Source organism: Anas platyrhynchos, chromosome 6 (assembly GCF_047663525.1).
Source record: "Anas platyrhynchos isolate ZD024472 breed Pekin duck chromosome 6, IASCAAS_PekinDuck_T2T, whole genome shotgun sequence".
Lineage (NCBI taxonomy): Eukaryota > Metazoa > Chordata > Aves > Anseriformes > Anatidae > Anas > Anas platyrhynchos.
Window position 1 is genome coordinate 27,821,755 of NC_092592.1, and position 14,814 is coordinate 27,836,568.

Here is a 14,814-nt window from a genome sequence, read left to right on the forward strand (position 1 = left end):
CTGTTACTCGGTAACCTGCTTACGGAGCAACAGCAAGCACGTGTGGTCTTCTGTTAAACAGTTATTCCTGTTTATCCCCTGAAGCACGGAGATCTGTGAGGTTCAGTTTAAAAAAAAATAATAAATAAAACCCACAACCCAAACTCTAGCTTGATGCATGTTAAAAATAAGTGTTGCTTCAGGACCTGCCTTGAAAGGAGGAAATTCAATAGGCAGCCATCTTATTTTCCAAAAATTGTAACTGTGTAAGCTCAGCTTGAAGGCTTCTTGTTAACTTTGATCCTTTCTGAAGTTGACCCGTTCGTAATGCGTCTCAGTTTCTGGTGAATGCTTTTTCCTGGAATCAGTCCTTGAAAACTACCCAGTTTGAAGCATTTTTCCTTTGCTAACTGATATGTGAAACTAGTAAAACACCACAGGGGTGCTGAATGTCCAAAGTGCAGCTTTGATTGAATTGATGAGGCTACCACCATCCTGTACCAATCCTTTTGGTCGACCTGCATGCACGATCGCAGAATACAGGTTCCACTGCACATCCAAATTCACTCCGCAATCACTGGCTCTCTGGTTATTCAGTAAGCTCTTGCTTTGTAGAAGAACGAAGTGTAATTATTTGGTTTGTTGCTTTAAGGTACATTTGATTCCTGGAAGAGGCTTTATACGTACTGACCACTATGAAATGCATTGTCTGCTGCGTTCACGGAGCGTTTGCTTCTCTAGTACATAATGCTCAAATTCTTTGCTGTGGATGACATGGAGAGAAATGTAAACATCCACTTACATTTTTAAATAAATACGTTTTTATTTGCTGCATTGTTTGCTCACCTTTTTATTGCAGATGTCTGACTTTCACTACCTGTCCTCTTGTTTTCGGTCAGAGCTGTTCATAGTTTGGTTTTGTCCTTGGGTTCACTTCTTAACTTTTACTTATGTTATCTGCAAGTCCATCACAAACTTTCCTTGAGGAATCCTCAAATAAAAGTTGCATTGAATCTTGAAGGAGTTGCCCTGATGCTTAAATTTGATCAATTTTAGCTCTTTACGTTAGTCAGGGTTGCTGAAAAGCATGTCTGCTTCAAACAAGCTCCTTACTGTTGGAACAGTCCACCCAGCACTTGGAACTGGTCACGGCACTGCTAGCGATCTGTGTTTTGCAAATGGAAAGTGCTCTCATCACTTTTCTGACAGCTCCGTTTGGCTCTTTTTAGTAGAAGCTCAACGTTAACACTTTGTGCATTATATCTTTCACGTGTGTCAGCAGGGTACCAGCATCCAAAACATGCACAAAGTTTCTCCAGAGAATTTGCCAATGGCTGGAGGAGGAGACTTGAGTTTGCAGAATCATGGAAACTTTCATAAACCACAATCAAGTGTCTTTAGGCTCAGTATAAATCCTTTTTTTTTTTCTTACGTTTTTCCCTTCTTGCAACAGCTACAACAAATGAGTGAGGGATGTGATGGCAGTGGTGGAAAGGAAACTGGTGTCCCCAACTTGCTTTTGAGTTTGTGAGCCTACATACTTGTTCGTGAGGTTTTTCAGAGATTAAATGTGACAGTTTTTTAGCTACTGTGGACTTGGAACAGGAACTTTCCTGTATATGGATGTGTAAAATGCAGGATTCCTATGGACTAGTTTTGTTGGAGTATTATGGGGCACCCTTTATGTGCTCCTTTTTGTAATATCCGTGATGCTTCTAGTATGACTTTATTCTCCTACGTAGACCTTATTAGACCAAACCAAATAAAATAAGTTAACGCTTATCTCTCTCAAACTGGGGAAATGGTCAAACATCCTGATTCATGAGCTGTAGTTGTCATACTCAGTGTTCTTCCCCTGTGTGTATGAGGATAGCCTCATAAATTCAAAGCTGTGCTTTGTACATTCATGCATTGTGTATGTTACATACAAAGCCTTACTTTGTACATACATGCTTTTTTTTTTGTCCCACCATATATATTGGTGCAAAATAAGAATTACTGTGTTGTGTGAAAGGTGATTAAATTTCTGCCTGCAATCTCTCGATTCCTTCCCTGTTGTCCATTAACGGCACAGAAACTCTGTGCCATACATCAAAACAAGTGAGTGTTTCAGCTCAGAAGCCTACTACACAGTACTTAAGGTTATGTTCCACTTCTGAACGTGTAGAAATTTGAGTCCACGAGGGTTGAATAACATTTCCTGTTGGGTACTTTCTTTGGTGTTTCCATTTAAGCGAATATAATCAGGGCAGCAGAATTTTCAGGTTTATTTTAAAAACAAACTCAGGCTGCTGAAAATCACAGTGGTGCTCCAGAAGAAGTTGTAATTCCAAGGCTGTATTATTCTGACTGAGAGCTGTACTATGATGGCTATCTTTGAAATTGTATTACATCAGTTAACCTAACGATGTTATGCCATTTGAGCTGGTGTAGACCAAAGCAAGGAATTTCTGAACTTATCTTTTCCTTGAGAACTCTCTGCTTTTTTCTGTAGTGCTGACGCTGAAGCCTGTTCTCTTTGCAAGAAGCACGTTGTGACTTTTCTTTTTTCATTCCCTCCAGGTTTACGGGAACAGATGGACCAAGTGGTTTCGGCTTTGAGTTGACATTTCGACTAAAGAGGGAAACGGGAGAGTCGGCACCACCTACCTGGCCAGCGGAGTTAATGCAAGGCTTAGCCAGATACGTCTTCCAGTCAGGTACTGCGGGGTTAGATGCATTACCTCGTTTTTTGCTGATTTCATTCCACATCTCTTACATGGTGCTGCACTTGGGTCATAGGTGCTCAATCAAATCTTAAGATTTGTCTTTGAGTGAGAACATTTGACCAAAAAAGTGGGTATCATCCATCAACCCCGCTTGCTGGGGACAAAACCCAGCTGCTGTTTACATAACTCCAAATCAGGAGTATGGAGAAGCTGAAGGTACAGAACGGTCAGTAACTACCGGAAGCCTGCCAGTGCCTGTTTGTTGCTTTTTCACATTGGTTTCAGCTCTCTCTGGGTGAGAGGAGGTGAGGAGATGTAAGAACCTCATTTGCTTCTCCTGAAATGGCTGAGGAGCACGCGTCTGATAAGGCCTCGCTTCTCAGCAGAAGGGCTGTAACTTCCAAAACGGTTGCAGTTCCTTTGCAAGTAAATCTCTTCCAGTCCTCTGTGTAATTCAGCAGCAGCAGTGTGTGTAAACAAACAGATGAAAAAGACATAAGTTGTAAGAGATGCCAAGGCTGGGAGGGCTAAAGAATTGACAGTTGGGAATCATCAGTGCTTGTGGAGACTTACCAGAAAGTTGAGAACCATCCAACTTTTTTTTGCACTACTCTTCCTGGATTTCATTGTACTGGTAGATTGAATATTAGCTTGTGTTGTGAGCACGTGAAGATCTGTGGAGTGACTGAGTGCATTGCATATTTGAAAAGCACCCTCTACCATCACAAGATCTGAATGAAAGTAATTGAAGAACTTTTTTTTTTTTTTTTTTTTTAAACTAGCTTGGGATCCTCTACAGGTGAAGTACCTTCCAAATCAATGATTACTGAATTTGTAACATTTGGTACTTGCTCCGCTAGTTAATAAATTGCTCAGTAACTTCTGATTCTACTGCTGGTTTTCAGTCAGTTTGGCTGACTGTCAAAAGGGAAAGGTCCAGATGAAAATAGGATTGCTCTGGTAATTTGTCACAAATCATTGAGGCAGTGGTAACTCAGAATATTTTTCCAAAGTATTGACTGACAGAGACCAATGCCAGCATAGATCACTGCTTGTCTTCATATTGGAAGTGTATCTGGTTGCAGTTTAAAATTACAAAAATGCTTTTGTCACCTTTGCTGTGCAGCTATCTGCCCCAAATGTGGATGGCAACTGGGTTCAACTGTAATCTTTCTATCTTGATTCTTTGCTACTCTTAAGCATCTGAATCCACCTGACTTTCATAGTTTTTGTAACTGTTTGAGGTTCCCATCCTGCTTGAATTGTACAATACAGCAGCGTTTTAGTACTAACTATGCAGTGGTGAATTCATACTCACATATTTCTATATATTGCAGGATATGCAGAAAAGCATCTGGTTCTAATGTCTCCCACTTAGGTATAACATACAGCATGTTATCTGTTAAATTATATTACATTTGAGACCCTTTTTGTAGCCTTTCATGTTTTTCAGTCTGGTGTAGTCTCTTTGCCACAGTAATTTCAGTGCCTTGCACGTTAAGCAACCTCTACTGCAGCAGTTGCTTGTCTGACCCTTTCCATGAGTGAGGGGATGAGTGCAGAGCGAAATGGCATTTAGTAGGACAAAATTTAGGACAGAATTCTCAGACTCAGCTGGTACCGAGGGCAGAGACTGCCCTTGCTCATACAGCAGCCCACGAATGGGTCTTCCTGGCACTTTCTGTTTCGTAATATTACCGAGCCATTGATGGCGTGCAAGCATCAATGAGCTGCTTAGAAGAGTTTTGCTAACCAAAGGATTGTTCTGCTGGAAGATTTCTCAAGTTTCCTGCAGTAATGCAGTCTCTTCTGTCTGACCTCAAAGCAAACAAACTGTTTTTAGACTGGAAAGAGCAGTTGTGCCCATGCATATCAGTCTCTGATATGAACTTCTGAGGGCCTTCAGTATTATCTACTGCTTATCCGTGCTGGTTTTTGACTTTCTATCTACCATGACTCTTTAAAGGCACTGCTCAAATATGCTTTAATGGATTCTAGCCTCTGGGTGTTTAGTTCTCAATTTACATTATTAAAAAATCCAGTGGATGAATCATAAATTGACTTCTTTGAATATGAAATTGAACATGAGCCAAGAGCATACAACAGACAAACCACATACTGGGTTACATTAAGAAGAGCATGACCAGCAGATTGAGGGAAGTTATTGCCTCTTCTATTTGGCGCTGGGAAAGGCTCACTTAAAAAGCTGTGTCTGGCTTTGGGCCTCACAGCTTTAGGGGCTGAGAAACCAGAGAAGGTCCAGTAGGCCCAAGGCAATCGAGGGGCAAAAAGAGCACGTGAACTAGGAGGAGAGGTGGAGGGAGAAGGGTTGTGTTGTGTATGTAGAGAAGGTGAAAGGCGATCTAAAAGGAGCTGATGGAGGGGTAGTTAGAAGATTGAGGGGTCAAGCCCTAGATAATATAACGATGAGGCTCCAGCTCTGTGTCATAGCGTGGGAAGTTCTACGATACCTCCACTTCAAGACGAGGCTTGGTGAGAGGCCTCCAGAGGCCCCTTAATCCAACTCTTCTCTGATTTTTTTCCTACAGCTTCATGCCCTTCAGCAAGCAGCTGTGTGCTCTCGCCAAGCATTACCAGCTATTCCTTCCCCTGTGTAAAGGGAAATTGTATGTTGTTGAGGCAAGTGATCAGGCTCTAGTTTTATTTTAGTACAAATTTGTTCACTGTTTGCCTCTTTTGAATAAGGACTTTCTCACTTAGGCTTAAATCTTCTAGCTAGTCATAGATGTCAGGTTAATCCTGGCAAGATGATGAATTTAAAAGCAAGACCTGGGATGCAGCAGACTATTCATGTTCCTTCCGAAATCCATTCGGCATTGGGCAGGGTGTGGCACCTCCGGCATTGTTTTATGTGCTGAAAGGTTCCTTTTTGCTCAAGTTCTTCTGACTGTGCAATTTGGAGCATTTGTCAGATGCAACAATACCTTATTGTTGCCTTGCTCAGTTGTTTAAAAATCTGTGGTGTCTCTCTGATACTTCAAAAAAGCTTTAAAAACATCTGATGAACCAAGACAACTTGAGTAATGCTTCTTAATCCACTCAAAACAAGAAGCAAGGGAAAAAAAAAATAAAACTGGCAGAAACTTTCTGGGTAGGCTCCAGGCACTTTGGCATGTCAAAGGATTGTTTACTTTGAAAGCTATGCTAAGAGCTAAATTCTTATCTCTTGAGCAACAAGCCAACTTCGTGGTTATCATAGATGTGCTTTGCTGGGTCCAGTTGGAGCTGCTGGGAGAGTGAGATGTAGTTGTGCTCCTGCTGAGGCTGAGCATTTTCAGAGGGTGGTGATTGAGCTGAAGAGTCATCCAGCAGCTACCGCTGCCCTAAATGTTATTTCTGTGTATTGGAATTTCAAAACACGTCTCGTTGCAGGTGATGTATTTTTGTAACAAACGCTTTTAGGCAAATGGACGTTGTTCGGTTGTTTCCATCTCTCCTGCGCTGTGGCTGTAGTTTAGAAAAGCTGTCTTCCACATTGAATTTCAGACCTCTTTGAGCCTCGGCGTCCCTGTTCACTGTAACAAACACTTGATGCTTTGTGCTTTTGATTAAATGGCACTATTTCCCCTCCTTCAAGAAAACTGATTTTACAAGCCTTAAAAAGTTGTATTTGTGGCTTTATCTGTTCTTAATTTTATCACTGTTTGACCATGACCACAAATTCCAACTCTGTTATTTTTAGTTTGGAGGAAAAAAAAAAAAAAGAAAAAAAAAGAAAAAGCAGAACACCAACCGCCCTAACCTTGAAAATGAAACTGCACAATTCAGTGACCTTAACTTGTCATGGTTCACGAGTATACTGGGAATATCTGGTGGTAGAACAAATGTACACTTGAATTCAAACAGAGGAAGAAACACTCTTCCTATGGAAAGTTTATTCAGGACTTGTTACGATTAACTCTTTACGTATGGCAGCATTACTCTGCTTGGTTAGTGTGGAGTGGCTGTGGGTTGTGTTTTCCTGACGTTAAAATCTGCATTTTTTTTCTCTCTACAGTGAAGTTAGGTTATTTTCAAGGGCCTACCTGGTTTTCTTCATGAGGGCAATACATTGATGTAGGTGGAAACAAATGCATCGTTCTTGCTGCTTCCGTGTTGCTTGGCCTTGAAAGAGAAACCTCCAGCGTTAAGGTACAGAGCTGGAGAAATTGTCAGAAAAACTTGTCATGCATAGTGCCTTGCGATAACAATGTAACGTGTATTATGGTTGTATTCTCCACAACAGATGCCTGTAGTAGGGAACTAGCTAGTGAAATCAGCAAACTTCAAAAATACCGTGAATTTGTTCAAGGATTGCAGGTTGGCTGAGCTTGATAACATTTACCCCAGAACACATCAGTGTGTGCAGTCTGAGCCTCTGCAGTTACAGGGGACACAGCTCCCCAGGAGGCTGGAAAATGGTAAATGCTGTCCTTTACATTGTAAAAAGGCACAAGGTTTAAAATCTGTCGATGTTTGGCACCTAAGCAACTATTAGCAAACCAGCAAACCATCTAGAAGGCGTCCAGGGAATAATGGAAGTTCCATTTATGGAACTTCCAAGCATGGATTTATCAAGAGTAAAGCAGAACAAACTAGTTTAATTCCATGACCAAGTAATAGGCACTATAGGAAGCAGTGACTGTTAGTTATCTTGAAGCTAGTGAGACTTTGGACATTGTCTAATATAACAGGTATGTGAGCGAGCTGAGGAAATGTGATCTTGATAAAAACTGAAGAAAGGGCTGCAATACTGATTGGGTATCTCGACTTGAATAGTTGTCAATGTGTTGTCATCAGCCGCAGAAGATGGGTAGAACTGAGATTCCTCTGAAATCTGTCCTAGGGCTGATGCAATTTGGGATTGACTGGGATGACGAAATGCAGAGTATCCTGACAAAACTTGCAGGCTCAGCAAGCACTATGGCACACAGGGCTGGAGTTCAGAACAGCCTTTTGCAAGTTGCGGAGATGGTCTGGAATGCCTGTGTGTGCAGGAAGGGTCAGTAAGGTGCAAGAAGAGCAAGTTCCTGTGCTTATTCAGGAGTAATCAATGCACAATCACTGGCTGGAGAAAGACAGGCAGAGGCAGCAGTCCTGAAAGGAGGAGAAAAAGATTCGGAGTTGGTTTCACCAATAGCTAAACCTAAACTAACACTCTTAGCTCTGAGAGGGAAGCAGAATTGTTCTGGGGTGTGTGTACATGTGTATATATATATGGAACTGTTCTATGTGTTGTATGTGGTGCAGTCCTACACTGCTGGCTATAACTTGAGGGGAAAGAGAGAAGTTTTTTGTCTGGTTTTGGGCAAAGGACTTCAAGTCAGTTGGAAAAATTCTGGAGGAGAGCAGTAAGAATGACCCAAAGGTCCCAAAAATATGACCTGTGGAGGAATGATCGAAAGAATTAGGTTTGTTTAGTCTAGGGAGGAGAAGATGAAGGGAAGATGTGAGAACAGTCTTCAAATAAGCAAAAGGTTGCTGCAGGGGATAAAGTAAATTGAGAGGCCCATTACTACTTAAATTTCTGTAAGGTAAGCCTAGAGTTTGTCATTAGGTAAAACTTTCTAATAACAAGTGCAGTGAAGCACTGATGTAATTGTCAATTCCACGTTGCTCCGTGCCTTTGAGAGTAAGTTGAACTATTATTCTTCATGTGTATTTGTCAGGAAGAGTTGATTCTTCGTTTTGGTGGGGGCAGAGGGGGGAACCTGTTGAGTCCCCTTCATAATCAGTGTCTTAAAAATCAGATGTCCTCTTCAAGTCTTTTATATGTGATCTTCTTGTTCTCTAAACACATACCGTACCTTTTTTCTTAGTTTCCTGATTACTAATGCACTAAAAGATTTAAATCGAAGTTCTGAAGTCTCAGCCAATTTAAAAGTCAAATGCGAAGATTTAACCTTTGACAAGTCAGTAGTAGGAAGTTGCCTGTGTTTTGGAGACTGCAGAGCAGTAGCAACAAAACCTACAAGCAAAGGAAGTAAGCATGGGAGATGCAGTTTCTGGGTGGTGCTTTAGGGTGGCTTTCAGGTGATTGCTTCAGGAGAAAGTTGCTTATATGCAGCAGAGACAATTTTCAGATCTTGGATAACCTTGACTTAATTATTCCCTAGCAAAACATCTTACACCTTGGAAAAGTGCATTGGACAGAACTGATTCCAGCAGGTACACGATGAGTGATGCGTGTTCATAGCACTGTGTCAACGCAGCACCAAATTAGCAATATATATTGTTTTTTTCCCCACAGTCACCTCCGTGGGCATGTCTAGCCCCTTTGCACCCTCACAGTGAGGGGTTCCCTTTCCAAAGGATTGGACATGAAATGTCTCATCCTCTATTTCTGCAAAACCTATCAGTTTGAGAGAGTTACACCAGCTCTGCGTGCCTCAGTTTCTCCTCCGGTAAGTGAAGATGCTAAGAGTCATGATGACTGCAGATGAAGAAGATGCTTTCTTCTTATCCAGCAATTTTCATCTGATTCAAGTTAGTTTAATCCGAGCCGCAGAGGCACGGTGCAGTTGACAGGCAGTATAACTTCTGCACTGAAAATGAGACTCAGTGGGATTAAGTGATTTGGCTGAGGTTGCAGACCTGAGGCCATTAAGCTAGCGAGCGCTTTGACACCTGTTGCCCTTGCTTAACCACTAGACCTCATCTTCGGATCCTCTGGAGTTTAGAAAGCCTCAATGTGGTAGCCTCAATGACTCTTTCCTTGCTGACATGTTTTCAAACACTCTTGACACTGGCCAATTTCTGTGTGTAAAAAGAAAAGAAAACAAAACGCCCAGCTTCCTTGAATACAAATGAGGCTTGGCCAGCTTGTTGGTAAAACTGTGTTTATTTCTCCCTAATAGGATGACTAAAGCCAAATAAAATCTTCCAGTATTTCATAGAGGTTTCTTTTTCCCCTGACTGTGCCTTTATTTTTATTTTTTTTAATCCCAGCCTGATTTATTGTTCTCTTCTGGTTGCTATGGCTCTGTAAAATATATATTTTTCTATCATCTGTTTGTAATATTGACCAGTTTCCAGTACAGAGCTGCCCTGGCTCCTCTCTAGTATCCCAGGATTTTAGATTAAAAATGGGGGGGGATTAACTGTGTTTTTGAGCTCCGCAAAGAAGTATAAATCAAATCTAATTTCAACAGAACCTGTGGTGTAGCGAACCCTGTGCAAACGCTGGAAGTGTGGCTCGGTGCAGTTCCTACAGCAGTGCTGGGCCCGTCCTGTGCCGTAGGTGAGTGGGATCCGAGTGCGCGGGCTGCGTGCCTCGAGCCTGTGAAAGGGGTATGGAAACATGAAGTCACTGCTTCCAATTTAACCCGAGCTTGTCGTGGCCAAGAGCTCTCATCATCTGATAGTTATTCAGTGGTCCATGAGAAATCGGTTGGGTTTTAGCCTAATTCCTCTTCGCCGTTTCCCATAAAACAAGCTGTTGCGCGAGCACTGGCACACACCGAGCCCGGTCCTTTACGTCCTCACATCCCAGCCCCGCTGCAATAAATCCGCCTCTCCCTGCTCGTGAGCTCACCTCCCCGATATTTCTCATTGCCCCATCTCCTCAGGAGGCCGTGTCACGTCCCCCCAGCTTCCAGCTGGGATCTACGTGCCGGGGCTGGTCCCAACTAGCCGGCTCCTCGTGCGCGGGGCGGTCAGCGGACGTGCCGGGCATGGCAGGCAGCTGCCGAGCTCATGCTGGGGCCGTGCTCGGTGCAGTGCTGGCTGCCCAGCTCCCGGAGAACCTGCTGGGAGGGAACTGCCAAGCAGTGCTCGTGTAAATTGCCTCCCTCCTGGTGGGGATGGTGGCAAAGCATGGGTCACGCATGGACCCGGCTCTTTTCACTTCTAAACACAAGTAAGAAGCAGCAGTCCGGAGTTGGTGTTTGTTCTTTCCTTCCTGTTGCTCTAGGAGCTTGGGATGCTCAAGGGCTGAACCCTGGCTGGTGGCCCTGCCCTGCCAGTAGTCAAACCATCCGACCTCCAGGTCTGCTCGCTTTGCTGCTTGCACTGAGCCCTTCCTTTGGCAGCCTTCTGGCCTCAGCCTGTGCTGGTAAGCCACGAAAGCTTGGGTTTGTGTCCGAGCTCCTGGAGGAGGAAAGTGAGAGTCAGGCATTTTGTCTTTGAGTGTACATGAGGTATGGGGCATCTGGATGCCCATCTGCTTTCCTGACACAGCAGTTCTTCAACAAGTCTTGAGAAGCCTTCTCACTTTTAAGTCTTTGGCATTGGTTTGGCATTGGACTTTTTTTTCCTCTAATCTGCTTTGTTTTTATTTTTACGTGGTGGTTCTGGGTTTGGTACAGCAGGGCCCGTTGAAAACCCGTAGTACAGCTCTTCTTTTCCCCTCTCCAAGCAACTGTAAGCATCTAGCACCTTTTCCTCTTTATTTTCTTTTAACATCAAGGTGGTTTTGCCTTCTAGCAGACTCTAGAGCAGTGTAGCAGTACTGTCCGTGGCACGCAGCACCCTTGGAGAACCCTTGGAGAGGAACGAGAGGACAGACCCCAGCACCGTGCATCGGTGCTGCTGCCTTCTCTAGGCAAACTTAATGCAGCTCCTTCTCTGCACACTTTCAGGGCTTAAAGTTGTTTGTCTTTTTGTACATCTGTAATTTCAGGAACCTTTGAAGTTTGGTGCTTTCATTCAGGGAAATGCTCCCAGCCCTGCTTGCAGCTGGGTGCTGAGGCACGGAGGGAGGTCGGAGGCTTGCCAGTCGTCAGAGAAAAGCTGCGTGGCGGTCGAGGCTGTGGCTGAGGCTCCCCAGGCTGTGCACTAGCACGCAGCTGGCGGTCTGTCCTTCCTCTGTCAAGGCTGGAGAGGTGCTTTCAGAGCTCGGTACAAAACTGGCTGAGGGCAGGGAGCTGTAAAGCAGAGCCCCAGGTGTGGATGCTGCTGAGTGCGTCCCCAGGCAGGTGGTGCACTCGTCCTGCCCCTGTCCTCGTTCATCCTGGCAGCATAAATGCAATTCCATGACCTTAGATTTTTGGCTGATGAAATTTACTCGGCCTCTCTTTCTGTTCAGAGCAGGCAGGGCGCTACCCCCCGCAGTGCTGCAGGCGCCCCAGCACCAGGCTCCGTGGCTGATGTAGCACCTGGTGGGTAGCATCTCCCTGTCCTTTGCTCGAGAGCTGCTAGGATCTCTTCTCCACCAAATTACTTTTGCTGCGCTGACGGAAAAGCCCCAACAACACCCCAGCCAAGTTGGAAAAACGCTGGGCTCTGTGTTGAGAAGTTGAAAGGAGGGGACCAGCACCTGTGTGATGCTGCCTTTGGCTTTGGCAGCAGTGGTGACGTGAGCCTGGAGAGGGCAAGAGGCTCGCCCAGCTTCCTCCTGAGCTGGTTGGAAAGCATGACGAGGAACCTACAACTTTCTAAGGACACCTGTACTCTCCTTTGGCTCAGGGGCGGAAAAGTCCATGGCTTATGTTGTCAGGGAGCAAGCTGTGTAACATAAATTAAAGCCTTTCCGTCTCTCCCTCCCTAACCTTGATGGAGTTTGGGCTTTATTCTCTCCTGCAGTCTGTCTGGGCTCACGGAGCAGGCTGGGCAGTTCCCGTGCCTTGTCATGGAAGTCCCTATTGTCTCTGGACTTCCAGCCCTCTGCTGAGAACAGACCTGACCCCAAAGGCTAGGTTGACACTAACGCACGGAGAGACTTTGTGCCAGGAGCAGAGGCACAGAAAGTCTTTGTTCCTTAGAAAAGACCTGGCTGAAATAGAAGGGAAGCTGTCTTCCCTGGGCTGCTTTGCTGGCTGTGTACTATTTCTAGGCGGTGAGCGAGGGGTCTCAGTGCTGCCTGAAAGAAGCAGCTTGTTTGTAGCCACGATTTCGATAAAGCAGGTTCAGGCGCGGTTTGGGTTGGCTGGGTTTCAGCTGGTGCTGTCCCTTTTAATTCTGTCAGCCCGTGTCCTGTCCCTGCATGGGAGCTGAACTTGGCTCGTTGCTTTTCAGCTCTTCAATACGGTTCTTTCAGCTGGTTTATTTAAAAAAAAAAAAAATGATGGTCTGTTTTCTGTTTGTGCTCTGCATCAGCCCGCGCACCCTTACGCTGCTCTCAGATGCCGTGGATGGACAGAGCAGCAGCACGTGTAAGTCTGACGTGTGTTGCATTTATAAATGCACAGTCATCGCAGCCTGCCTGCTGCAGGGGGGCTCCCCCTGGAAGAAGGAGGAAGCAAACAGGCGTGGAGACACGGAAAAAGCAGCGACACGTCTCCATGCCAGGCTGCTGCAAGAGCCGGAGCGATGCAGGGACAGCCAGCGGGCTCCGTGCCCTGGGGTGCTGGGTTGCTGGTTCCTGGCAGGTGTTTATCGTGGAATAGATCGGTTATCAGGATGGATCTGGCTTGTTTTCTGCCCCAAGCCTTTTCTCCATCCTCCCCAGAGCATCCCTGCTGCAAGAGGAGACCCGAGGAGCATCTCTGGCTGCTGGGGTAGGGAAGCGGGCAGAGGCTGCACATGGTCAGCCCAGCCTGGACAAAGGCTCCGTGCCCTGTGCCGCGGGAGGAATGCAAGACAAAGGAAAGAGCTCAGGGGAAGGCAGAAACTCCCCCTCCTGCTGGTGTGAGGTCCTCTGGCCTCTTGTTTGTGAGGCTTTGTCCCTCCCGGCCTTTTCTGGGAAGCGGAAGCAGCCGCTCTCACAGCGAAAGGCTTCGGCACAGAATAGCGCTGCCTCCTCCCATCCAGGAGCTGAAAGCCACAAAACCAGACTTGTTCTGCAGTCACAGGAGAGCCCTCTCCTTCTGCCTGCCCATGATTGTTTGGGATGCTCAGAAGAGAGAGTGAAGGTTGCACACGTGCTGAGTAGCCTTGTAAAAAGGACTGGCTTCTCCCTTGAGAGCTGCCAGCCTGCGTTAGATGAAACCTCAGAGCAGACTGAGCTGGAAGTTGGGTTTGTGGTTACACATCCACCTTCTTACTCTTCCCATTGAAGATCTGTGCAGCAAGGAGTGCTCAGACTGTGCTTTCTGACTATAACCCCCTCTGCTTGTGAGTACGGCAGTGCGCTGAGCTCATTACAGGCCCTCTTCTGACAGCCCTACGCACAAAGATCCTTCGCAGCCGCCTGCTCAGCCAGGAGGCAGCAAATGGGCACAGCAGGGGAAGCGTTTTGTTCTTGGTGGGGAACAGAGACTGGGAGAGTGCACTTGGAGGCTGCAGACAGCCCAGAGCCTGTGGAAAGCCGACTCTCCTGCTTGCTTTTAGAGCCAGAGCCTTAAAGGAGTCATCTCAGCAGGCTTGGGATGGAGTTTCAAAAGGTGCTCCACAAACAGACCGATCGATTTGTGTTCGATCCATGAATATAGCTCTTGGGCAAACTCGGTATTTCCCTTGCACCACTGTAAGGAGCTGATAGAGCTCAGCTAATATTTTACACAAATACGTTTGAAGACAAAGTTCCTCTGTTCGCTGCCCTTCAGCTTCCTGCTTTTGCCAGAAGTAAAACTGAAGTTTGGCCCACGCGAGCTTTAAATTCCTGAAAACTTAAAATAACCACTGAGAAATACGCTATGGTTTCTCTAACACCTCTTGTCCCTTTCCATTATGAGCCCCAGAACTAGTGGCAGGGTAACTAGATAATTTTTCTTAAGAGATTACGGCGTGATACATCCAGACGTGCTTTGTCCCAGTCCAGCTGCCCTTTCTGTTGAGTAACTTTTGCTTGGAGATCCCAGCGCAGTCTCTCCGTCTGCCTCTCAGACTTGGGACTTGTGCACTGCGAAGGCTGAGCATTAAAGCTGTGTTTGACATCCCCGAGTCCTTTCAGAGAAAAATAGTCTCTTAGTCTCTTAGGAGAGGCATCCTGCCCTCTGCAGAGCAGGTGCTGGGGGTGCCAGCTCCTGCCTCCGCTGCTGCGGGGGGCTGGAAGGAGCAGGGGCAGCACGGTGCTGGAGGAGAGGAAGCAGGGGAAGGAGGTGGCTGGCGGAGAGGGCTGGAAGGAGTCAGGAAGAGGACAGGGGGCCCACGGCTCCCGGAGAGTGGGAGCGTGCCCTGGGCACGGGAGTCACTCGCTGGGAGCCTGCGTGAGAAATTCCCCGAGGCTGCAGTAATGGAAACTGCACAGAGGTGGGCAGGGAGAGGGAGCGAGCCAGGCACGCAGATGGGCAAGGGCTGGGAAGAAACA

The 14,814-nt window shown here is 45.9% G+C and overlaps 1 protein-coding gene across 7 annotated transcripts in view; it reads left to right on the top strand.

Annotated features, from left to right (window-relative positions):
- SUFU (SUFU negative regulator of hedgehog signaling) overlaps nucleotides 1–14,814 on the top strand; it is an 83,832-nt gene that overhangs the window by 17,480 nt on the left and 51,538 nt on the right. For all 7 annotated transcript variants that reach the window (XM_038180998.2, XM_072039742.1, XM_072039741.1 and 4 more), the window contains exon 3: nucleotides 2,542–2,678. In XM_038180998.2, the coding sequence (XP_038036926.2) occupies nucleotides 2,542–2,678 (137 nt within the window). The remainder of the gene's footprint in view (nucleotides 1–2,541; nucleotides 2,679–14,814) is intronic.